The 21465-nt window shown below is 34.4% G+C and overlaps 1 protein-coding gene across 2 annotated transcripts in view; it reads right to left on the bottom strand.

Annotated features, from left to right (window-relative positions):
- LOC110702650 (transportin MOS14-like) overlaps window positions 1-19690 on the bottom strand; it is a 38313-nt gene extending 18623 nt beyond the window's left edge. Inside the window, exons 1-14 of one of the 2 annotated variants that reach the window (XM_021880400.1) lie at window positions 19219-19690; window positions 15904-16002; window positions 15480-15704; window positions 15280-15399; window positions 14970-15053; window positions 14763-14822; window positions 9365-9493; window positions 9173-9234; window positions 5092-5148; window positions 4801-4924; window positions 4160-4294; window positions 2944-3024; window positions 217-330; window positions 26-105 (exon numbers count right to left, since the gene is read on the bottom strand). In XM_021880400.1, the coding sequence (XP_021736092.1) occupies window positions 26-105; window positions 217-330; window positions 2944-3024; window positions 4160-4294; window positions 4801-4924; window positions 5092-5148; window positions 9173-9234; window positions 9365-9493; window positions 14763-14822; window positions 14970-15053; window positions 15280-15399; window positions 15480-15704; window positions 15904-16002; window positions 19219-19440 (1592 nt within the window). In that variant the 5' untranslated portion in view covers window positions 19441-19690. The remainder of the gene's footprint in view (window positions 1-25; window positions 106-216; window positions 331-2943; window positions 3025-4159; window positions 4295-4800; window positions 4925-5091; window positions 5149-9172; window positions 9235-9364; window positions 9494-14762; window positions 14823-14969; window positions 15054-15279; window positions 15400-15479; window positions 15705-15903; window positions 16003-19218) is intronic. The other variant, XM_021880401.1, reaches the window with a different exon arrangement.
- Between the last annotated feature and the right edge of the window lie 1775 nt (window positions 19691-21465).

The following is a 21465-nucleotide window of genomic DNA, read 5'->3' as shown; positions in this document are numbered from 1 at the left end:
CAGTAGAATAAGGAAAAGAGCTCACAGAAGGGGTCTAGTATTTGTTTGAAGAGTGGATATCCACTTTGAATAGGATCCAATAACATCAGCAAGTGATCTGTACACCTATAACAGAAGATCACGAGTTAAAAAAATTATAATTATAAAAACAGACAGCCTCAGGACTCATCGTATCCCTTGAAAATTAAAAATTAAACAGAGGATATTTGTACGCACAATACACATGAATCCTTTAGGTTCATTAGATGTCCTGTTGGATAGAATTGTCACCAAGTGCATAATAACAGAGAAATCGAACTTTACACTCTCCTGTATGACCACTTCAGCAACCTAGAAGAAGAAAAAAAAAAAAAAAAAAGTAATTTTTATCACTTTGGAAAAAGTCAGGTATGATAGTCAGCATATAGGGATGCCTGAAAATGTAATGGAGCCAGCTCATGAGCAAGAGAAACCAGAGGCTCGGCCTAGAAAATAATTTTCAATTATATACTTAAGCAATTTTTAAGACATAGATGAGATTAATCAAAGGAATATATGCTGTCATTGGCCATCACGTTTTGGATAAATAATTATGGTTCAATAAGACTCAAGCTTATCATTCCAATACAATAATCTATTCATCTAGCTAAATTAATGCGTTAAGAAGGGAAATTTAGGCAAGGAAACCTGAATTAATGGACTCAGCTTAAGTATAATACATAGACGATACCCCTTTGGTGCCTATTTAATACGAAGTATATACTTTACTTTTTCAAAACTAAAATACCTTCATAGATTCATCTGTCACAATAGAAAATTCTCCAAAAAAAATTCCAACTTTCATTCTAACAAAACGCTCCACCACCACCCATCAGAACTTCATGAGATTTCAAAATCCAATAAGGGGGAATAAGTTCAAGACATAGTGATCTGGGAACAACATGATTCCTGGGTTTCACAATTTTGATTCTTTAGATGAATGGGCATCCACCTTAAAACAGTCTGGAATCCGTTTTATTATTGAGGTTAAACCTCTATAGAAGCTGTGTATTCCTCAAACATGATGAGCGAAACAGTGGTTATATAGAGAAAGTGGTGATGGAAGATGAAGATAGCCAGATAGGAGACAACATATATGAAGAGAAGCAGAGTGACAAGGAGAGTATTTGCTGGGAAGTAATGCAATTAATAAATCCTTTCTACCCTCGCACTTAAAAGAGAGGGAAAAGAAAGGGCAAAGCCAACTTAAACTCACCTCGGGCTTAATTCAATAAGCAACTGTGTTGGTTATATGAGATTGGGATCCCAGTCCTACACAGAAACCTGTACTTTTGTCATACAGAATGCAAGCTAAGTTTTCCAAGCCTACTTTGACAGTGAATGTAGTGTGCTTCTGCTTTTCATTAGCAAAAATGGTACTTTAGGGTTGATACGAGTTTAGTGAGCAAACATATGCCAAATTATTATTTTGAAATAATCAGCAAAATAAAGAGCTATTTCAGACTTTTTGGCTTTCTATATCATGCGACTTGATAAAGCAGAAATATCATCAAAACAAAGGACTTTTTGGGACTTTTTTGCCTTCCTATCTTCAAGCGGACTTCTATGGGATAAAAATAGCACTTGGGACACTGCTTAACAATTTTTTCTTGAATGGAAAATGCCAATGACTTTGTGAGTGTAAATACATATTAGTACATACTCCCTTTCTCCCCTTTAATTTGCTCCATTGGGGTTGGATAACTTTTTTTCTTTTGGTTGAATAAAGTTGATAAGAGACAGAATTGGTGAGACCAAATAAAGTGAATGGAAGATTAAAGTGGAGGTCCCTAATGATCATAACATCATATTCAATTTTATGGGCAATCTTTAAGGACAACCTAAAAAGGAAAATGAGAAGCAATCGCCAATTTCCATAACCAATTGCAAAAGCAATCTATAACACTAGCATAAAAAATTCTCTCCTCCGCATATTAATTCCCTTCCAAGTTCTCACACATGTCTTTTCTCGCTGCCATATCCTGAAATCTAACTGCCTTCTTTTCCAATCAATTTATCAAAATCCCTCTTCAAAAAATTAGGTAAAAATGATTTCGAGTGGGTTATGATGCTCGCTGCTAATTCATTGATGAAATAGATGTGAAAAGAAGCAGAACTTATGAATGACGCATGTAACCATTGATGTGGTGGTAAATAATACAAGTCGAGAGCAACCATTAATGGTGGTAAATAATTCAAGTCGGGAATAACAAATAGATGGGAAATGAAAGGTAGAAACTTGATAAAAGATTGACGAGTGACTAAATCATGCAACACGGGAGAGGTGAGAATTAATGACATGAACTCATTGTAACCCTCAGATTTGATAATATATGATTTAGAATTATTCTCATATAAATAATTGTTGACTCATCTCAATTAAGTGCTGGATATAGGCATGGTATCTGTCTTCTCTCAATTAAGCACTGGATATCAGCATGCTAATTATCTCCTCACAATTAACCGCTGGATGCTAGCGTAATCCAAAATAGGGCATAGAGTCCCTCTCAATTGTTTTTTTTTTTTTTTTTTTTTTTTGGAGGCTTCATATTAAGCTAATGTATGATACATAATGAAGTTTTCCTTTATTATTCTGCAAGACTAGTAAATTTTAATTTATTATTATATGTAAATGAAATTTTTTTTACTTTAATTTATTGGCTGAATATTTGGTCTGTTTTGTTTCAACTTTCCAGTACGGTTCTTGAATTATATTCTAGTTACCACAATTAAGCTAATTTGTTACTAATTCTCATTCTAGAATATTTTGGCTTGTTTTGCTTCACCTTTCCTTTATGGTTCTTGATAAATTTTCTGGTTTCCGTAACACCATTAAAGCAATATAAGGAATAAAAAGAGAAAGGTAAAAACCACAAAGAACATAAATGAAACACGTGCAAGAATGTCAATATAGTATTTGCTCACCGCATTAAGTGCGAACATTTTGGCTTCTATCTCCCTCCATGGTATGGGCATGTTTCCTGACATCCAACCACCGAGGAAAACCTATAATGACATTGGAAACAAATATAAAATAAAATATAAAATAAAAGATATGTATATTACACAAATAGGTGAAACCTGTAATAGGAATGAAACTGGTAAGAGTGAATGAGTATGGCACTATGGCGTCAAATCCGTCAACGATGGTTTCACTCAGTCAGTAATTAAATGAAACCAAATCTATGACTTCCGCTCAAAATAAAATGCAATAGTGTGATATCAGTATGAATCTTTTTATTCTATATTTCACAATTTGGGAATGATGCAATTGCTGGGATATTTTTCCTATTTGCAATCGAAAATGGTCGATTCCATAGTTCAATTTCCCGGACTCTTCAAACAGTGGGTGTAATTTAAAATTTTGAAATCCCAAATCGAAGTGTTTCCCAAACACAACATATAAAGTTGAATTTCTTAATTCCAATTCCCGGAATTGAAATTAATGAATTCAGATGAAATTAAGATTACCAAACACTACCTTAGGAAATTCCCATGAATTTGATTGTGGATTTAATTCCCATAAATTAGATTTTCATGGGAGTTTCTAGTTCCTATGTTAATCAAACGACTGCTAAGAGGACAATGTATACTCCTTTGAACAAGTAAGCCAGTCGTATTGGGCATCAAAAAGAAATTTTATTAAAAAGAGCTACCAGGTACCACAAACAAACCATATAAAAGTATACTAGTATAGTGCCTCCATCCATTTGCCTAATTACAAAGACGCAATCATGAATTACAGCTGAAGCACCCAAAGCATATCTGCACACATCAAAAGCACATTCTGATGGAACACATATGACTAATTTCATAAAAACGAGCCTGAAATTTTTAACATGCATCCTTGCACATCAGCTTTGGCTAGAACCTTGTGCCTTGAAGCACTAGCACTTTGTAAAATTTACAAGGCATATGACAACTATAATCTAAGGTAGGGCTGCAATTTCCCTGTGAATACACAGGCAAAATATACCTTATTTATTCATCAATATGATACACTTCTTTAACTTTCAGCTAACTAGGGAAAAGACTTCCTTTTAAAAATTGCATCTTACAAATGAGAGGAAAGTACACAATGTTTATACATAGTTGCATAACAGTGAAGGCGCAAATGAAGAGCCAAGATGATTTCGAGTACCTTTTGTATGTATGTAGCTGGTCTTAAAAAGTGACAAATTTCCATCAGAAGTTCAGCCAAGTTCATTCTGAAATTTGCAAGACCATCAGGCAACTCACTGCTTCCACCATCTCCATCATAAGTAGATTCATCAACCTGTCGATAACAAAAAGACACTTTTGATTGGAGTCATTGGACAATTGACAATTCCAAATCAGCATATACTAGAAGGCTTGTTCATGACCTAAGTGTGCAAAAACATACTATTTCAAGCACTGCCATTAAGATCATCCAACCAAAGGCAGTAGAACCAAGTGTCAATAGATTTATTGAATAGACTAGAAAACCAAGCATATGTAATAACGTACATGCAAATTATTATAATCAATCCAACCTGTAAGAAGCTAAAAGTGAACTGCAACACAGGTCACTAGCCTCAATACAGCATAACAGAAGTGACTAGCATACTGAACATGAGGTTCATAAGGCCAGAAAGTAACTAAATTTGTAGTAAGCCCAGCAAAAGAGTATCAAGTAAACCTGAGAAAAAACATTTCCCTAAGTTCCCTTCTTTTATGTCATCCAGACTAAATAGGAATACATGAAACGATGAAGATAAGCTGAGAACATGTAAAAGTAAAAAAAAAAAAAAATAATAAAACCTGATTGCGCAGCAGCAGTGCATCAAGTAAGGCTGAGAACACAGGGAAAAACATTTTATCTATATGTTCCCTTCTTTTTCTCTCATCCGCATTGATAGCAAGTATATAACTGGCAAGGCTACCCCTGAAATGTATCGAAGGAAAATGACTAGTTTTTAGACACAAACAAAACTGACCCACCCCCACCACCTCCAAATAAAATAAATAAGAAACACAAAAAAAATAATAATAATAAAATAAAATATATATATATATATAAAAGAGAAAAAAAAAATTTAAATAAAGCTATACCAGAACTGCAATGTTGAATCTGCAATGTCCCATTCTTCACTAGGAAAAGCCACACAGCTGCAATATATAACGATATTAGTAGTTCTATGTCGAAACATAAATTTCTACATTATTGAACAAAAGGGTTTCTTACACAGTCCACACACAGTCACACCCACAAACTAATGGCAGCTACAGCTACAGCCCTTCAATCAATCAATCAATCAAAGCCTAATCCCATAAGTGGGGTTCGCTACATCAATCAATCAGTCACACCTCCATATGGTTTTTATTGATTTAGAGAATACCTATAACAAGGTGCCAAGAGAGGAACTTTGGTGGGTAATGTAATACCCTAACTTTTTCTAACTCTAAGTTTCGGGACGAAACTTCTTTTAAGGAGGGTAGAAAGTAATACCCGTATATTTTACGATTTGATAAAATATAAATTAGATATATTTGTTATTGTGATAAAATTTTATAAATCTATATTTTATTAAGGATTTTTTTTTAATCTCTTTTATGAGAGGGTATAAATACCCCCTCACCCTAATAATCTTTAATAAGAAATGTTCAGCCGTAAGTTTAGATTTAACCCATAAAACTTTTAACAAAACTTTGTTAAACTTTATTTTTTTTCTTATGGTGATGTCATGCGTAGTAAGCTTACATGTATGATCATATTGTTGGTTTGCTCCATCGTCAGACACAACCATCGTCTATTATTTTGAAGCTATAGCATAGTTCATTGTTTCATGGATCTTTGATTGTGTTCAAAGTATAAGTATCGATCATAAGGTAATAACACGGATTTACTTTTGTTTGTATAATTATTTTATATTATTATTGTATGATTTGATTTGAATATCATATTATTTTTGTTGTATATAATTAATTGTACAATTATTTCTAGGGTTTTTAATGTTGCTGCTATAGGGAGTATTGTTCTAGAGGTTTTAGAGTTATTAATGCAGAGAATTATATTTGGGTTGTGAGTTGATTACATTTGGATATTAGTTTTATTGCCCTATAACAGTTGAGATATTAATTTTATGAATTGAGTTAATCTTGTTATATTATTTGGGAATATGTGCAATTGTTGAGTTATTATTATTAGTTTGTGAATGATTATTTGATCAAAGTATGACATCAAAAATGTTGAGAATGATTATTTTGTTCTTGGTTTGAGGCTCAGCGTTATATACCTTAGTCCTTGGCATGTTGGTAAGAGGATGATAATCATGAATTAAGAATGAGGTACAATCTTTATTATTTATTTTTCTATAGTCCCCTACATTGGGAATTAGCCCGTATGTGGTCTGGTTCAAGATGTTTTCGGAAAGTATTCAAGTTTTTATACTTATTGGTTTGTTATTCAAATTACTCATGTCCAAGGCTAGGTATAAAGCAAAGAGCATGGCACATTTATGGGACAGATGAGTTAAGGTTCGTATTATTTTTTGGGGTTGAGTCAGATAAAGTTTATTTTCAGAGTACAATGTGTAATGTAGTTTGTACTACATTATTTAATTGATCTAGTAATGTTAATTATTACATTATTCTTTGTATTCTGATATGTGGTGATTAGTCAGCTTTTGCTGACGGGTGTGTTGTTTTGTTGTGCTATTTGTGTTTGCGGCCATGTCTTTCTTATGGTGGCCCTGTGACAATCTATTTTGGAATTTGTCCTTAAAGGTGAGCATTCAAGTTTGTCTAAACAAGTTGATTAAGTGGTCGTAACTAAAGGAGCTCAAGTGTTTCGATTAGTTTGTTATAACAAGTTTTAAAGTTGTATAAATGGCTCAACTAGATTTATTGAGTTGTAAAGTTGGGATTTTGTAAGCCTTAACACTTTGACAGGTTGTTGAGTGTGGCGGTAATACCTCCGATTTAGGTATATGCTTCCGCAATTTTATTCAAAGGTTGTTTATTTTTCCTTTAATTCTTGTTTATTATTTGTTAGTAAATCGGGGGTGTTACAGGTAATGTTGAAAAAAGGTATTCTGCAAAGGTATTTGGACCTGGTTAAGGATATGCATTGGGATGTGTCAACAAATGTGAGGACATGTGGCGGATTGACAAAAGATTTTCCTATTACAATTGGATTGCATCAAGGGTCTGCATTAAAGCCCTTTTCTGCAACAATTCTAGATGAAGTAACCATGCCAATTCAAGATGAGGTCCCATGGTGTATGTTGTTTGTGAATGATATCATTTTGGTGGTTGAAACTAAAGATGGGGTTAATGCCAAATTGGAGCAATGGAGGCAAAGGTTGGAATCTAGTGGGTTTAAGCTAAGTCGGAGTAAGACCGGATATTCGGTATGCCACTTTGGTACACGGAGGGGGACAAGCGATGATGAGGTTGGACGAAAAGGATATGCCCATGAGTGAGTGTTTTAATATCTTAGGTCGATTCTCCGAAAGAATGGTGACATTGATCAACATGCGGCCCACGAGATTGAGTCAGAGTGGCTTAAATGGAGAGCATCCTCGGGATTGTTACGTGACCAAAACATTCCTTTACAGTTGAAGGGGAAATTCTATAAGACTGCCATAAAACCAATGTTGCTTTATGGAACGGAGTTTTGGGCTTCTAAGAAGGAGCACATAAAAAAGATGAAGGTTATAAAAATGTGCATGTTAAGATGGATATGCGGGAACAATGTAAGAGATAGAATCAAAAATGAAGTTATTGGCAAACAAACTAAGGAAAATCGTATGTGTTGGTTTGCGCATGTGACAAGGGTTCATCAGTACAAAGAGTGGAAGAGTGGAATCATGGAGACCTCAAACGAGGTAAAGGGAGACCGAAAATGACTTGGTTGGAAGGAGTTAGAAGGATATGAAGCAAATGGATTTGCATGACAATGAGGTATTTGACCGTAAGGGATGGAAGACAAAGATTTTTGTGGATGACTATACGGAATATTCACTTTTGGTTCATATAGCCGAACCCACCCGCTCTGATTGATTGATTGATTGATTGATTATTCAAGTGACTAGGTTACAATGTCTAACTAATTTAAAAAAAATTGCTTTGCATATAATTAAGCTTATTCTACAAAGAACTGAAATAATCACCCATATAAAGCTTATCCTACAACAAATTGAGATAAGCACCCTTATAGAAGCGTATTAAGCCTCCAACAATCTTTCAATTCCAACGGACACTATACACACGAAATAGAAAAAAAGTAAGCTCCCTTTCTTCATGTAATTTTAAATAACAAGCATCTTATCGTCTCTTATTGTTCAGCAATTATCCTTTGAGCTGCAGCTTGTTCCATACAATGAATGCATGCTAAGAAGGGAAAAAAAGGAAAATAAGAAAGAAGCTTAAGAGGTCTTGTGTGCATTGACATTGGTGGTATAGAACCTACTAGTAGTAAAATGACATTCCATGCTCTAATTCATTCCAACCCAAGGAATTAAATCTCGATCGCGTGACCACATGTCCACATCACAATTGCATTGTAAAGATTTTTGAGCTTACTACGATCATGAAAGGGCACTGAAACTACCTACCATGTTTCTCTATAAAGAAGTTCAGCACTAAATTTGCAAAGCAACAGCACCTAAATTAAAACCCTGTTCCTAATTTGCTGAACCCTTCCATTTTTTCAGTATTGTTAGCATTTATGCATTCACCATCTCAAACTTCATAATAACCTAGTTGACTTTAAAAAAAAAGGGGGGGGGGGTTTAATGGACAAAATCCATCGGGAATAGTTATAGGTCAAGCAGTGCATTGACTGAATAAAAAAATGAATGCTTAGGATAAATAATTGAAACATACAGAAATGGAAAGGACAACAAATGACACACAAATAAAGTATAAGTGTTAATAACCTTATCTTGCAACACCTTAGTAACCATAAAAGCTCTTTTTCATTTGAAGGCATAGTTAGTCAATTTTGCTAATTGAGGATTTGCATGTACAGCATTCAAAAACAGATAGGTAAGATAAGATGAGAGTGAACTTTAATAAGAAAGCAAGTGATGTCATTGAAGGGACAATTATGCAACTACAAATAGTAAATTGCAAGATGCAAATCACCTCCTCTGATTCTAAGAGAAACAAGTTAATAAATGTACCAGACCTTAACAGTGCATCTGCTAAGATCAGAGACTCTGAACTTGCATCTACGATCAAAGACGGTGCCTAACAGAAAACAAGGTGAGGAAAAAAAAAATTTATCAGTGGTTATTTTCTACAATATTACCTTAAAAAAAAAGACAAAAAATTCGAATTAGACAAGTCTAGACTTTTAACTAAGATATTGTCAACTTACAGCCTGACCAATTTCTGACATCAAGCATGCAATTCCACTAATAATTTTTTCATCTCCGTTGCCTAGAGCTGGACAAAGTAGAGCATCCTTTAAAAACTGAACTCTACACAATAAAACCTGAGGTAGATCCTACAAAGCCAAGTAAGAATAAATTAATTAAAATAACCAAGAATTACTGGAAATAAAAGGATTGTTGAGTATAGTTAGTAGCTGCAGTACAAAAGCCTCTATCAACTTGATAAAAGAAACAGATACGATTCTGGAAGACCAAAGAACCTTTTAACAAAAAAAGAGGTAACAAAAGCAAGCTCATTAAAGCGAGAGAACCAAGATATAAGCATGTAAGACAGCCAAAAAGGCTTCTTTGAACTCCCTCAGCAGTCAATGGCATTAAGAAAAACAAGCCATAAAGTTGATCAATCAAAACCAGATCCACAGCAGTACAGCATATGAATCTGAATTCTATTATTATCTTTTCAGAGTCATAACTCATAAGCATATTAAACTGTCAAAGATACTATGCAAAATTGCTCAAATTCCATATCTATACTGAGCAAGGGATCAGTAAAAGGGTTAGAAGACCAACATATCACAAAAAACAGGAAACATGATACATATTCGCACATATAGATCATAGGAAGTACATTAATAAATCCTGATGCTTATTTTCTTAAAGCAGGCTTTAACCAATATTGGCTTATTGCAAATCATACAAGTCACAGGTTGACTATCAAAAAAATAAAATTCATTGGCTGATTGAGTGAATGTTTTAAATATCTTGGGACGATCATCCAGAGGAAAGGTGACATTGATCAAGACGTGACTGACGGGAATAAGTCGGAGTGGCTTAAGTGGAGAGAAGCCACGAGAATGTTATGTGACCGAAGCATTCCCTTCCAGTGGAAGGGAAAACACTACAGGACTACCATAAGACCAGTGTTACAGAATGTTAGCTTTCTAAGAAGGAGCACATTAAAAAGATGGAGGTTACAGAAATGCACATGTTAAGATGGATGCGCGGAAACGCTCTAAGAGATTGAATCAGAAATGAGGTTATTCGCAAGAAAGTATGGGTGGCAGGCATTGCAGACAAACTAAGAGAAAATCGTCTGCGTTGGTTTGAACATGTAAGACAAAGACCCGATGGTGCACCGGTAAAAAGAGTGGAAGAGTGGGCCATGGAGGGGTTAAACGAGAGAGAGGAAGACCGAAAATGACTTGGTTGAAAGGAGTTAGGAAGGACATGAAGTATATGGATTTGCATTAGGATGGGGCATTAGATCATAAGGGATGGAGGAGAAATATTTTTGCCGATGACTACACGAAATAATCACTTTTGGTTCATGTAGCCGACCCACTTATGGGATTAAGGCTTTGATTGATTGGCTGGCTAATAGGCCCATGCATGAACATAGACAATTATATTATGTTAATAACTAATATTGCTGGCACATAGTATAATACCCGAATATTTTATGATTTTATATAATATATTTTATTAAACAATAGTTTATTTTTATTTATTAAATAACTTTCCTAATCTCATATTTTTTATTTTAAAGTTCGAAAAAGTTTAAAACCCTATTTTATTTTAAATAGGACTCTCCATTTTTAAGCATATATAAACTATTTTAGCCCAAGTTTTTGATAAATAAACTTTTACAGCCGTTTTGATATAAATTCATAGCTTTCTCTTAACTCCATTCTGTTCATGGGGATTATAGTAGCAGCCATATGTGCTATTAATTTTTTTTAGATTCATGATCATCAATTGGTCAACTAATTACCTTTATTCCAAAAATTTTGAGTCATGCGCTGGTGAATTGATGAATTGGTGATTGAGCAGTAGAATGTTTGGAGTAATCATGTCATGTGCAATTGCAATATTGCGTCCTACTATTAGATCGGTAATCACACGAACCTATTTGGAGATGTTTGTATTACTAGCATATGTAATCACACTACCTTAATTAATTTTTTTGACTTGTTTGTTTATAAATTGTTAGTATTAACTGTACTCCGTATTGTTATGTGTAAATTTTATAATTTGTGAATATATGATCATGATTTATACATATATGATTAGTGTGTGGTATTATATGATTCTATTTGACGTATTATTTTTATGGTATTGATTGATTGTGTTATTTTTCTAGGGTTTTTAATGTTGTTTTTTATAGGGAGTATTGTTTTATCGAGGTTTTAGGGTTGTTAGTGCAGAGTATTATTTTTGGGTTGAGCTTTGATTACATTTGGGTAACTAGTATGATTGCCCTATAAGAGTTGAGATATACTACGATTGAATCGAGTTCGAATTATTATATTATTTGGAAACATGTGCCAATATTGAGATATTATAAATTAAATTGTGAATGGTTATTTGATTGATGTATGAGATTAAAAGGTTGAGATTATTATTTTGTTATTGGTTTGAGGCTCGGCGTTATAGACCTTAGTCCTTGACATGTTGGTAATGAGATAATGATCATAAGTTAAGAATGAGGTACAATCTTTATTAATTATTTTTCTATGGTCCCCTACAGTGGGAATTGGCCCGTATGTGGTCTGGTTCAAGGTGTTTTCTAGTTATTGGGAGTATTCAAGTTTTTATACTTGTTGGTTTTATTCGAATTACCCATGTCCAAGGCTAGGTATAGAACAACGAGCATGGCACACTTATTGGTTATGAGTTGAGTAAAGGTTCGTACTATTATTCGAGGTTGAGTTTGACAAAGGTTATTTTCAGAGTACAATGTGTAATGTAGTTTCGAACTACATTGTTTAATTGATCTAATAATGTTAATTATTATATTATACTCTATATTCTGATATGTGGTGAATACTCAGCTTTTTGCTGACGTGTGTGTTGTTTTATTGTGCTATTTGTATTTGCGGCCATGTCTTTTTCTTATGGTGGCCCTGCGACGATCTATTTTGGAATTTGTCCTTAATGGTGAGCAGTCAAGATTTTCTAAGCAAGTTGATCAAGTGGTCGTAGCTAAAGGAGCTCAAGTGTTTCGATTAGTGTGATATCATGAGTTTATAAAGTTGTATAAATAGCTCACCTACTTTATTGGGTTGTAATTATTGGGATTTTGTAAGCCTTAACACTCGACAGGTTGTTGAGTGTGGCGGTAATACCTCCGATTTAAGTGTATGCTTCCACAATTTTATTTAAAGGTTGTCTATTTTTCCTTTATTTCTTATTTATTATTAGCTAGTAAATCGGGGGTGTTACACATAGCCCATTAGGTGAAAGAAACAATCCTTATGGTCCACTTTACATATCTAGTCCAATATAAGAAAAGCTAATAATAGTCTTACACTCTAACAAGCAACCAATTCGCTACAACATGTAGCGTTATTGTGGACCACATAGATATAAGTATAGAATATAGAATAGAACCAGACAAAGAATTGTGAGGGTAAAATTCACCCAAGAGAGGAAGGCTGAATCTCGTAAACAAGAACTACAAAAAATGACAAATAAGATAAAATTTCAGCAAGTTTGAGTACACACTCTGGAAGTACACTTGAATAGTGATGACAGCCAAATAGAGGAGGTCGGTGACTAGTTTCCCGGAAGTCGACCGCAACAAGGTGCATACACTAGAGAATCAAAAAAGGCGAGGCTTCGAGAGAATAAGGTCAGTGAGGTCTAGGATTTTTTTTTTTAATGTTTTCTAGTGATGAAAAAGGGAGAGTATGGATTTCACTTCCATAATATTTGCTCTGTTATTAAATACTTGCTCCACTTTCCATTTCCGGCCGTTTTTACTTATTTGCTCCATTTCCTTATTTGGAAAACTTTTACAATATTTAATTAATTTCTCTCAACTAGTGAACCCAAAAAAAATCATATTTTATTAATTTATATTCTCTCTCCTCCAATTTTCTCAATTACTTTTGCTTTTTACAATTTTATATTCTTTCACCAACCCCACTACCTCCATATTTTATTACTTTCTCTGATTTCTCCTAAAACTCTACGCAAGGAGAAATGGAGCAAGTATTTAAAAATGGAGGGAGTATTGGTCTAAACGAAGTATCCAAGTGTCATACCCATGTCCGAGAGATTAAATGAAGAGTCCAAGTAACTTAGGATCTTCGAATGGTGACTTTCTAAATTCTAGGTACTCCATACCTAGCAGTCTTAATCAAAAATATATCAGGGGTATTTTACTAACACTGAAGCTCTATTATAAATCCTATGTGACAGAAGAACAGGATGAAACTGACATGATAAAAACCAGAGTAGCATTGTCAAAACTAGAGAGAGTCGGAAGCAGCAGCCACATGCGTGAACAGTTGGATATGAGCCCCCATTTCTCTTGACATGAAAAGGTTTTCTTAAAGCTGGTAGGAAAAAAAAATCAGGCAGGAAGGGAATTTATTACAAAAACTGGGTACTAGTCTTTCACAGAGTTCATCAAAAGAAGCAGCAACAGCCATCAGAGAAGGGAGAGCAAAAAAACATATATGCCTATCAATGTTAATACTAGTCCATTCTAAGTTTTTTTCCCAAATGTTAGAGAACAAGAAAATTCAGAAGAAATTTACAATAAAACGCATGTTCTATTTCCAGGGGGAAAATTCATGGACAAATGATGTGGTATTGCATAGATCATAGGGTAAACTTATTTGAAATATATTAACTCAAAATATGTCTATGGTACGTTTTTCAAAGAAACTCTAACCCCAATGATGGGTTCAAAAGATATGGTAACCTGATATTTCCACCGCTGGAAAAAGAAAACAAATCACATAAGAACCATAATCCCCTATTAAATTTAAAATATTATTAAGTACCCCAGTTTCTCATAATAGAGGTTTTAAGATATTAAATTTAATATGGATAACTACTTATATCAAAAGAGCACCTAAAATAAAGCAAAGAGTTTCCCTTGTATAAGAAACTGCAATGCTAGCATACAGTAAGCACATTAAAAAAACACATTAGTTACCTAAGTACAAACTTCAGGCTTGGATTATCCTGTATATTATGCAATACCATCATGTTATCTCATGAATTTTTCTTTTCTTGGACATCAATATTTTTTATTAAATGAAATTCTTCTGGATACAGATTCATAATCAAAAGTTGTATCCACCGCTTAGTAGCTTACAATGACTTAAGATCAAAACTTAAAAATTTGTAACAAGAGTTTCAACATACGAAACCAAGCCTCTATAAGTAACCTGACACAATAGTGTATGTACTATGGTATTTTCAACCAAAACTTTCTTGTTATTTTAACAAGAATTTTCAACAAGAAAAAAAGTCTTAAAACCAACAAGTTATATCCAATTCGAATATAAAAAATCAAGTTAGATTTCGACACAATTTTCAGCAGTCTAATAACCAAAAAAAAAAAAAAGCTAATTACAAGTGCAATACCTCATGGCGACTCGCAAGCTCAACAAGAACTTCAACAGCCAGATCAAAGGAAGATGAAACCTGGGAAATGAAGAAAAATGACATTAGTAGAAACCTCTGTGTTAAGTATATTTTTCCCCAACCTCTTTTTTTAAGGGACAGGTGAAATAAATAAGCACATAATCTAACAGCACCAAACATAGAACAGTTAAGGAGCTGACTAACAACCTGTAAAGAATTGAACACAAAATTCAGAAGAGGATGAGAAGACAATGAGCCAGAAGGAATTTCAGAGAAGCATCCAACTCGGACCTGAAAGTGAAAACAAAAGGCTTGATTTGACTAACTGCAATGGATAAGCAAAGCTACATGGAAGTTATATGTAATAATAACCAGTAATAACTCATCCAAAATTGGCCATGAAATCCCAGCTTAATAGCAATGGTCAGATTAACTACATATAATAGAAAATGGATAGAGCAGCTTGGTCCGGTCACCAAAGTTTCATTGGTGGAATATTTCACAACATTGATCTTACCCAGCTGAGTAAGCACCGCAATATCTTCCTATTTCTTTCATGCATCTGGTTGGTATCTTCGAACCTTATCTCTGATTGCTGCCTCAGGAACTCAAGGACCATTGAAGTATGTGATAAAAGCTGCATTTCATTGATTCATAAGAGGCAAGACAGAAAGTACACAAAAGCTAATGCTATGTCAGTTCAGACTGAGGAAACACCTCTCTAGTATACTGAGACCTCTGTGCAAAATTTATGCTACTATCAGTACTTTGATCCTCAACTACTTCTTCCGGCAAAACAGTCAGCATTTCCAAAACAGCAACGTTGCCGTTTTCCTGTGTTTGAAAATTTTGAAGATTGTAGAAAAGTTGTTCAATTGGTTGCCTATACTCTGCTGCACGGAGCACAAGTGCAGAGAGTGCCAAACATATCTGAGTTAAAAGCTGCCAAGAAGAATAGGGCTGACAGTGAATTATATTGCCAAGAAAAGACCAAAAAAAAAAAAAAAACATATTTACAGCAAATATAAGAGATATCCAAGAGCAAACTTACATGAAACTTACAAAAATTATTTGATAAAACCTAACATTTTCCTTGAGAACCAAGACAGACAAACAAATTTAAACTAGAGAGATGAAAAACCTGTGGAGGTCCTGAACTAAATCTTCTAGCAGCCACCAAAAGAGCATTCAACAGCGCATCCTTTGCTCCCGATTGTAAGTAGTAACCCTCGTTGTGTATCTGCCAAAGAAAATTATTAGTCAAATTAGTGTAATCAAACAGCAGAAACTTTTGGATCCACCACAAATTCCAGCCTACAAGTTTTTGTTGTCTAATCAATTTTAGCAAAACTAATTTTAAGGTTCTAGATTCTATATACGTGGATTCAAATCAAACTAACATGGTCTATCCACATAAGGTATTTTGGTATATATTGCTTTATGGATGAGACTAAAGTCAGGGTTAATTTTAAGATGGATCAATTGAGCCAAAGAAAATATGAGTACATTGAATGCCAATTAATTACCGAAAGGGAGCGTCAAAAGGATTTAGCGACATAAGACGGTAAGGGAGTTAGCCCTGTTTAAGTACCTTGGTAGATGTTGTAGAAGGATTGAAAAAGTGACCAAGAAATCATTCACATTAGTTGATGGCTCAAATGAATGAGCAACCATGGAATACCATTAGAGTTACTGGAAAAGTATTCTATATGGATGTGGATATCGAAGAAAGAACACAGATATAATAGAAATGTATGATGAGAATTTGAGATGGGTAAGGGAGCACCTTAAAGTATAGAAATCGAAATGAATATATTCAGGGTAGGTTGGAGTAGAACATGTAGCAGATAAGATAAGATAGAACCGGCTGCATTGGTTTTAGATATATGCAACAATAACCATAAAATGTATTGGTAGCCTCATTAGCATCTCCAATCTGAGACAAGAAATTAGTGCGTTTGGAAAGTGGTGAGCAAAGGATATAGGGATTTTAGAAGAAGTTGAAAAAGGTCAAAGAAGACTCGGATAGAAGAAACTGAGTTAGTAATAGCATATAACCCTCATAAGAAGTGAAGATAAAAATGTTAATTCATGTCGTTGACCCCATCCTTATTTGGATTAAGGCTTTGGTTTATAAAGAAGTACTAGTTCATTTAAATATTATCTTTAGCTTATCATTTACTATCTACGCCCAGTGTTAGGAAAAGCATGCCTGATGCGCGCTTGGGCACTAAGGCTCCATGAGTTAAAGGTCATGCACTTTTTGTGGTCTAGGGAACGTGAATTTGCTGAAGCGCACAACAATTTTTCCACAAATTTCAATCCTTTATAATATGAGCCTTACTTCAAGGAGTTGCACCAAAGCACACTAAGGTACGCCTAAGGCACATGGAACTAAACACCTCGGTGAGGCTTGTGCTTTTTTATGCATTGTCTACGCCCATAACAAATTTAACAAAGTGATTGAGCCTCATAACACTAATAGTTGTACTCTAGTGGACATTGCTTTCTAGTGTAGCGTGAACACTTTACAGAAGATACTTTGAAGTTGTGGACATTACGTAATATCTTTCTAGTTATTTATTTTGAGCTAAATGGATACTTAGGATCCTTACTAGAAAGAAGTGGAATGATATTACAAGGCCAGGGGCTTATTTATATTATAGTACTTTACTTCCTCCATTCAAAATTAGATGACACTTTATTTTGGAATACTCTTTATGGAGCAGTGGCAAAGAATAAAAAACATAAAAAAAAACAAAAACCACCCCACTACCCACTGCCCATATAATTATATTTCACAAATTAAGCCCACCAGCATTGATTGCACAGCCACCACAAAGTTTACAACACCACCACCTACACAACCACCCTCCATAATTGACGAACTTAAGATTGGTGAAAACACCAAATTAAGGTAATATTGTACATAAATAAGAAATGGAGGTAGTAATTTGGAATAGAGGAAATAGATCATTATCACCCCTTTATAAATTACATTGAAAAGTTTGTTTGAATGGTTGAGTAGCGCTTATGTTAGCTTACAAGTATTTGGGACGGCTTTATAAGGAAAGTGTTGTAAGTAATCCGAGAGAAAGGGAGTATACAAAAGTAGAGGGCAAAGAGTCCTTTAGAGAAGATCTGTAAAAGAGCATTGATTGCCTTCCACACTTTGCTCACACCTTCAAAGTATGTCCAAAAAGAAGCAAAGCATAGATGTATCTTGTATGTAGTTTTAAACTTCTGATCCTGAATGTGAATGTTAATACAATTTCATTACAGCCACAAACTACAAAAAAAAGGAAAGCACGCCTAAAAGTTTTTCCCATTACCCCTCCTTAAAGGTATTACCTCCTTTCTTTTTTTGTTTCTATTCACTTACTATTCATTGGGTCAAACGTTAAAGATTTGACCTTCAATTGCTACTTACATACAAAACGAAAATCATCAATTGGCATCTTATTAGATTCATTACAATGCTTTGGTTCCAAACATCTAATTATCATAACTTACATTTGTAAGTAATTAAAAATATAATTGGTCAAACATGTGTGTTGAAGACCATGCAATACAAAGAAGCAGCACAAAAAAGTGCCAAGTGAGTACATAAAGTGATTGCGCTTGTAAAGCATTGGTGAACAGAACCAATAAGCATCCATGCTTTCGATATACATTTCCAGCAAACAATTGTACAATATAAGTATTCCCCGTCTCGCAACTATAAGTACAAAGCACAAATACCAGGAAGAAAGCAATCTTTTATGCCACAATGTTTTTGCAAACTTTAACTTATGATAAAACATTAAACTCTCTCCAAACAAAGTACAAGCCAAAGATCTTTGCATCTGCCAATTTTGCTTTTATTTTTTGTAACTGGAACAACACAATTAACACACAAATAGTCCAGTTAGAACAAAAAAGAACAGTCATTCTTCTATATGGCCTTAATACAACACCAAGTAAAGATAGAGCAGACACACATCTAATTTCAGTCGGCGAGGAAAGCACCCAAAGCAATTCACCAATCAAACTCAAAAAAATCACTTCTTTCTGCCTTAGGTCTAAAGTGGGAGCTAACCATTCCTTTAGAGAACACCATAATCATAACAAAAGAATTCGAATTCACCAAGCTGCATGTCCTAACTCTTCCAATAACTTAACTATAATAGAACTCTGAGTGAATAAACCACAATGTAACTAACTAACTACACCTACTTCCACCCACAAAAATTCTATGAAAAACTTCTTCGTTATCAAAAAAATCATTCATAAAGTAACTAAAACAATCAAATTCCATAAAACCCATTTGACAAAAATGCAAACAAATTCCACAAAACCCATTTGACAAAAAAGCAATCAAAAGACACCCAATTCATATCTCAAAATACCCATGCAACCCAAATCAAAATACCAAATAAAAAGCCAAAAAATGAATGAAAAAAACAAAGAAACAAACCTTGCGTTTAAGAATCTGGGCAGCAAAGAATTCGACTTCGAAATCGGAGAAATAAGGCGGGAGGTGAGAAGAAGAAGTGAGAAGAGAAGTGGCAACCTCCCAAGCAGCATCGGATTGTTGAAATTGAATCAGCCATTGATTAGCAGCAACTCTATTACAAGATTGAGAATCGTGGTTCAATACATTAACAGCTTGTGCAACCTGGATTTGAAGTTCATCCATTGATAATAAATTTAGGGGGTGTTTGTTTTTACAATTCAATTCAAAAAATTGAAATTGAAAATGAAAGAGATTATAATCATAGGCGGAGAAGACGACGCCTGTAATTCTTAGGTGTGATCTGACGGTTAAAGGGTGCTAGCAATTCTATTGGGTTATTGAGTTTATGGAGAGGAGCTGCCTTATTGGTGGTCACTGCCTCACTAATGCTATGCTCACTCAAGTGAGAAAAAAGTTTTTTTTTTAAAAAAAATAAATAAATAAATAAATAAAAAGTTGGTGTAAGAAGCAAATATAGATTATAAAAATAAATACTACTAAGCACCTCTGTTTTTTTCCCCTAAAAAAAAAAAAAGTACCTTTGTTTTTTTAGTTGACACGTTTTGACTTTTTTTTTAATAGCAAAAATATTTCATTAATTAAAAGTCATACAATATAGATTCGACGTTAACAAATACATAAGATATTGAATCAAATAAAATTTTCCTTCATAAAAACTATGATCGTCGAGTAGATTTTGCATTGTGGAACATCTCCCGCTTAAATCGCTGGAAAATACAGCCTTATTGGAGAGACAATCTAACAACCCGTTGTAGTCGCCAGGATGTTTTCCTTCTGATTCATCTGTCTGTATTCGAAAGCTTGATAATTTTTTTACCAACGAAATAATTTCACAACAATCCATTGGATCTAATATCATGGATTCAAAACTAAGAAATTTCTCCCCCGAAAAGAGGAGATAGGTCTTGTCTTTCAAAGGAGGTCGCAAAACCCTTGTCTTTCGAAGGAGATCGGAAACCCTTTCTTTCGAGGGAGAAAAGTTCCTCCTAAAAGGAGGAAGCATTATTATAAACCTAAAAAAAAAAAAACTTTAAAGAAACAAGAATTGGGGTTTTCCACCGGTTAAAACCGATGGAAGCCTCTTCAAAATTCAACAATGGAAGCTAGGGTTTTAGAGAGAGGGAGGAGTAAAGCGTTCTTTCTTTTCTTTTGACACGTTTTGATTTAAACACTATTCATGCACTCCCTTTTGACTGTTTTATGATTTGTACATAATGAATAGGAAATTTTAGATTTTAACACCTAAAAAAACCCGAAAATGGTTTTTAACACCTCCATAAAAAAAAATTAACACCATAAAATTTTTCGAAAAATTTGATTTTACCACCACTTAACAAATTACGTCCATGAATCTGTTAAGTGAGGTCTACACTGCCACGTGTTGCTTTGTGGTTAGTCAACAAATAAAAAAACAAAAAAAGAAAAATTAAATAAAAAAAATCTAAACTACCCGCCTCCACTACCTCCCTATTTTCTGACTTAGCGCAGCCGTTGGCCCCTGCCCCACCGCCGCCACCGCAACCTCTTCCAGAACCCAAACCCCTCCCTTTCCCGCAGCCAAAACCGTGGCAGCAGCACCAGATCGCACCCCCTTTCCACAAAAGCGACCACGATTTCGGCCAGTGACCAGTTAAGGCCACTCAACCCCAAAACCGACTTATTCGGACCATTACTAACTTATTTCATGGCCGGGGAGGATAGTGGGTTACAGTGGTCAAGGTTGGGGAGGGTGTGGGTTACGGTGTCAGCGGGTTGAAGCAGTGCGTGTGGGGTGGGGATACGATGTTGATGGTGGTGGTGTTTGGGTGGTTGTAGGTTTTTTCTTTTTTTTTCTTTTTTTTTAAAAAAATTTAAACCAATAGTATAACAACACGTGGCAGTATGGACCCCACGTAACGGATTGTTGGACATAATTTGTTAAGAGGTGGTAAAATCAATTTTCTTAAAAATATTTTAGTGTGAAAATATTTTTTTATGGGGGTGTTAAAAACCATTTTGAGTCTTTTTTCTGGTGTTAAAATCCAAAATTTTCTAACGAAAAATATATTCATGTGGGGTTTTGTTAGATTCGTCACGATATATATTTTCATAATATCAAATTTTTGTAATTTTTGCTTATCGATAATTAAAGATATTAATAGTTGAATATGTGTATTGGCAAACGTGACTAAAGAAGCGTGTCAACTA

The sequence above is a fragment of the Chenopodium quinoa genome, unplaced genomic scaffold (assembly GCF_001683475.1).
Source record: "Chenopodium quinoa cultivar QQ74 unplaced genomic scaffold, ASM168347v1, whole genome shotgun sequence".
Classification (NCBI taxonomy): Eukaryota; Viridiplantae; Streptophyta; class Magnoliopsida; order Caryophyllales; family Amaranthaceae; genus Chenopodium; species Chenopodium quinoa.
The sequence above is the reverse complement of the archived record's forward strand: the minus strand, read 5'-3'. Positions and strand labels throughout refer to the sequence as shown.